At 38.9% G+C, this 5457-nt stretch overlaps 1 protein-coding gene across 5 annotated transcripts in view; it reads right to left on the minus strand.

The window, feature by feature from the left end:
- Positions 1-2548: 2548 nt before the first annotated feature.
- Positions 2549-5457, minus strand: part of LOC138018493 (HAUS augmin-like complex subunit 4) — a 22745-nt gene continuing 19836 nt past the window's right edge. For all 5 annotated transcript variants that reach the window (XM_068865130.1, XM_068865127.1, XM_068865129.1 and 2 more), the window contains exon 8: positions 2549-4853. In XM_068865130.1, coding sequence (XP_068721231.1) covers positions 4640-4853 — 214 coding nt within the window. In that variant the 3' untranslated portion in view covers positions 2549-4639. The remainder of the gene's footprint in view (positions 4854-5457) is intronic.

A 5457-nucleotide genomic window follows, 5' to 3' on the forward strand; every position in this document is an offset into this window, starting at 1 on the left:
GCGCAACAGGACCAAAGGCCAAGAGGCACTGGATATGACGGAGCCTGTATATATTGTTTATTTTATTTATTCATTTATTTGTTTATTTCTCCACTCCAATGACAAGGTACAAAGTATACAATTACAAGATTTCTATTTATATAATTATATTTTACTGCAACACATATTACGTAATACAAACTTACAATAGATATTAATACAAAGTTTTCTATTAACAAGATTTCTACTTTATATAAAGTAGAACACAGAAGACTATTGACTTAGTTACAATAACCACAGATAGTGAGGCCAGAGGAGAGGGGTACAGTTACAAACCTAATATCGTTCCCCTTGTATATAATTATAAATGAAGAAGAAAATCAATTATTGTATCAATACTAACAACATACGGTATATGAGACAAGAATAGACAAGGAATGAAAAAAAAAAAAACCCAAACAAACAAACAAAAAACAGAGAGGCAACTTTAAAAACAAGTGTGATCTAGTATTGGAATAAATTTTATAAAAAAGTGCAATTGATTTTTAGACTGTTTTCTTGTTGATTTAAATCTAATTGAATGAGGAATACTGATCCAAAAGTATCTACCTATAATAGTTGGACAAAATCTTCTCATATGTATTCGAAAAGAAGGGCATAGGAAGTTGATTTTGCGATGCACTACGTGTATTGTAATTATGGAGCTCAGATACTAAAGCAATTGGTAGATAGAAAATATTTGCCTGCAGAGTTTTTATGTTGACTCCCGAAGGTGTCTTTGTGCGAGAAATGCCGTGGGCAGAAAGTTCACATGGGACTGTGAAGTTTGTTGCCGCGAGGAATGCGTGACAGGATTGGGGGGAGGTGCATTTCAATAAACAAAAGCCCCTCTCGTAGAGTCGGCGTTTTAGTGTATGGGAAAGCGCTAGCACATGGTCATTTGTTCAGTACACTCACTGGAACAACATTCTTTCAAATAAAGGGGTGCTAAAAACATCCGCCTGGTATGTTAGCTACGCCATGCTGATGAGGCCCAAAAGGCCGAAACAGCTGTCCATGGCTGCTAATTGACCGGGTGAAATGGTTGTGCGCATGCGTGATGTGGTGGCCACACCGCGTTGGTGTTAGCGTGTGTCACCTTGCTTTTATTATTATTCTTTCTTTGCCCCACCTCCTCCCCTTACCCTGTCCGCTTTATTTTCTATTTTAGCGATTTTTGTTGCCCCACCTTTACTGGGCATACTATTCCAGAGTTAAAGATGTATCCTTTCAAAGAAAATTGATTATTTATCAATTCGGCTTGGGGTTTTGTCCTTTAGCCAATTTTACCCAATCTTGCCCAGCAAAACGAGAGCGTGAAATGCAGCGCAATGTACGGTATAAGTTTGAGCCGAGGGGAAAACAAAAATAGAATTTATCCCTATTAAAATGATCATACAGAAGGACGTCGTTTATAATACGAGTAGCTTCAATCATGGACAAAACTCCTTGGGACAGTAATGCAAAACCAGTAATTATCGATGATTTGACTCTTACTCCCAAAGGCAGTGCTATACTTGAAGTCTGTTACATGTGCCCCCTCCCCACCCAATACACCGTGGGATGTGTTGTCAACATTGTATGTGAAGTGGGGGGAGGGGCAGGCCACGTGTAATTTGAATCTCATGCGAATCTTGGTCTTGCTCGTGCTTAAAGAGCCACACGTGCGCTATTGTTCTGTAATTTTACGACCTCAGAGAGCGGAGCATTATAATTATCACCCCACAATGTACAGCTATATGAAATATAAGGAGAGGTTAGAGAATAATAGACTTTTGAGTGTTGCAACTGATACATATTTCCCCAACTCGGTCATGACATTCACATTCTTACCAGTTTTAGAAATATAATCGACGTGTTCGTGCCAAGTAAGATGACAGTCAATACGCAGACTCAAGTATTCAACGTATGGCGACTGCTACAGATAGATATTAGCAATTGTTAAAGGAGGACATCAATTATAATTTTCCTTTTGACGAGGCATAAAAATGAGATACTTAGGCCCGTTTCAAACGTCGAACTTTTCATGTGCCGAATCTAATGCAAATGAGAAAATCTATTGTTTTCGCTCATTTGCATTAGATTCGGCACATGAAGAGTTCGACGTTTGAAACGGGCCTTAGCTTTTGTGAGATTTAAGGTTAGTTTATTACTGTAAAGCCATTCATAAACTGCAGAAAAGTGATTATCCAGATTGGGTCCAGAGGCTGGAAGTGATGTATCATTTGCATAAAGTCCAGAGAAGAAGAAAGCAGAGGACTGGGGGAAGTCATTCATATAGACGAGAAAACGAAGAGGTCCTAATATTGAGCCTTGTGGTACGCCAGTTGAGATACGCTTAAGTTAGAAGCAACACCGTTGACATGCACTTGTTGTTTCCTATTGAACAAATAAGATCGGAACTAACTAATTTCTCTCTGCTGAATATCATAACACCCAAGTTCATTTAACAGGATCTGGTGATTAACTGTGTCGAAATCTTTACTCATGCAGTTAAGTCTAAAATAGGGACACCGCATAATCTCCCTCATCTAAGGAAATAGTAATCTCTTTAATAGATAAACGAGACAGTCATCCGTAGTATAACCTCGTCTAAAACCATATTTTTCTGTAAAGAAAAGATTTTCATTCGTAAAAAAGTTTAAAGTGCCCCTGTGACCAAAAATTCAATCTTATTTTTCTTTGGATTTCAAAACTAGTCTTTACAAGCAGAAAACTGTCACAAACTCTGAGCGTCAAGGAAGACAAAAAAGGCCACATTCGATATATCAATAGGGAACTTTAGATTCTTGGACGAGGAAGAGAACGAGTACATAAGGGGCCCAGTTCGCGGCCACTTTTTGTTCAACGTACATTTTTAGCGCCAAAAATGAATCTGAATAAAAAGCAATTGCTTCCAAAGGTAGCTTTATTCCTTGTCTTTTGTCCTGCCGAGTTTTGAGTTTACAGCTACTATATACTGTGAGCAAATCGAGGTGACACGAAGGTAGGTGAATTTGATATCCACGAAAACGTGTTTGTTTACGGGTACTCGAATTACATGGTCTAATTCAAGTTTGTATTTTATCCGTGTAGGAGGCCCAAATAAGGCAATTCTTGGCATAATGAACGTAGAGTGATAAAGTTTTCTGCTAAATATAAACTTTTCCTGGCCTATTTTATTCTTTTACCTTAATTCACCCCTGAATATTTCGTTAGTACTTCTGCGTATTTGCCTATTCTCGGCCACCATGCTGGCCGTCGACAACACTAAAAAGTGCTTACAGTTTTGTATGGAGTTTTCTTGTCAAATCATTTGTAAAAGTAGAGCTGTAATGGGGTGGCATGTTCCGACAGTAGCTATAAATTAAAACTATGAGTTCTGATTTACTGGACCCCGTTTTGAAATCCCCAACTCTTTTTAGCCTCGCTTGCCAGTGTATTTACGAGAAAAACTAGGTATGCAAAAAACTTCCATTTCTAACATGAAACAAAGCTCGTAAGGATACTTTGTGGTCGAAATATCAAACACAAGCCTTATTAGTGACTTAACAAGTTGAACAAAATTGGTGATAAAACGTTGTTTATTCTGAGGAATCGAGCGCACTCTTTTCAGTGGCCGAGAACTGGGCTCGCTGGCCGATAACTGGGCCCACGAACGAAGCCTCTATTTTCGTTATTACTCGGGAGAAAACAGCGTTGAGCAGTCGATAGCTTTACATGTGTAAACTGAATGTTGAAGCTAGTTGTCTTTGAAATTTCAAGTCCTTACGGCTATTCCAAGGTAAGAAATACAAGTTTACGTTTTTTGTGGCCGAGAACTGGGCCCCATACTGTACGAATTTTGATTGTTTGTTTTTAGCGAAAATACAAAGAAGATTTATAACCCGTACGATTAATCTTACTCTTTCTTAGCAGTGTAGGTTGCTCAGTTATTCTTATTGCTGTTACCTGGACCTTTTTGCTGATCAACTGAAAAAATGCCAAAACTGCTACCGTGTTGTTGACTTGTTTTGACACGACGACATTTTTGCAAAACCTCGTACTAAAATGACGACGGTAACACGTTTTTCCCGCCAAAATGACGCTGGTTTGCGCGCGCTCGCTGTTGTTCCATGAGAAAATTTGGTACTCGTAGTCGTTCTCGTCCTAGAATCTAAAGCTCTCTAACATTCACACATGGCTACGAGTGTTTATGGTTAAATTTTGACATTGTCTTGTCTATAAATATCCGTTGAGACTTGTGAGACAAAGAAAACAGAATTGAGCAGTGAAATTTGACCATAAAGCCTCTTAGACATGCCTGAAGACGAGGCTGTGTTATGCGCAGAACAGGATGCGCAGTGCAATACCAGGGAATCACCTTAAGAACAGTGCAGCTTGGAAGAATGTACAGTTCTTTAGCAGCTCCTGTGTTTGTTTAGAACCTTTCATGCAACTCAGTCTCCCCCGGCCTTTATTTCGCTCTTTGCACTGCACCTTGAAAAAAAATTCAATTTTACCTCAGTCACCATTAAAGGCCTAGTCATCGTGGACGCAAACCATCAAATTTTGAATAGCTTTTCGAAATACACCTAGACGTCTATAACAGACGTGTGAAGAAAAAAAAAAGAATGCAATGTTGGGTGTCTTCGCTTCATAATCATCGCTGACTCCACAGGTCACCCAGGTTATCGTCTTGAGTTTGTTGTAATTCGCTGAGGGCCCATTTTTTGTTATCTATCTCAGCCATCAGTGCTCCATATTGCTGTACGAGAGAATCAAATCCCATTCCAACTGACTCATAAGCCACAAGCATTTGATTGAGCCGATGAAGCTCTGCCGCGCTCTGTTCTTCGGCAACTTTTAGGTAGGCTCTAAAAATGTCAAAAAAGAACTACACTGAGTAATAACTTCCTTATAGAGTAGTTTTTAAACGACTGTTGAAAGTAATTAAGCGATTGCAATCGCTACGCTTTACGATTGGTTTGAAATTCTCGCGCCATTTTATCAACCAATGAAAAGGAAAAACAGCACCAATCACTACTTTCACGCTTTCAGCAAGTTACAGGGAATTGCTATGGATTTGGATTGGTTCATTGCGCTGCTTGCACCAGCTGTGATTGGTCAACGTAATTACGAAGGCGACACGCGATTGAAAACTGCTCCAATACCCTTAAAGTGCCCCTGTGACCAAAAAATCAATTCATATTTTTCTTTGGATTTCAAAACTATGTTAACAAAACACTAAGTGACCCACGTTTTAAGCCTTGATTTCAAAAAGACACCTCTTTATTTTAACTGTAATTTTCCTATTTAATGGTCCGCCATTACTAACATTATGTTCTTGAGAGAGCTGGTGAGCAGGAGACAATTACAATCATTAGTGTGTTAGCAGGAGACAATTGCGATCATTAGTGTGTTTAAATAGAATCTTTCTAGACTTTACAGTGTTACGTAATCCTTTTGTGTTAAGATTTG

Source organism: Montipora capricornis, chromosome 10 (assembly GCF_036669925.1).
Source record: "Montipora capricornis isolate CH-2021 chromosome 10, ASM3666992v2, whole genome shotgun sequence".
NCBI lineage: Eukaryota > Metazoa > Cnidaria > Anthozoa > Scleractinia > Acroporidae > Montipora > Montipora capricornis.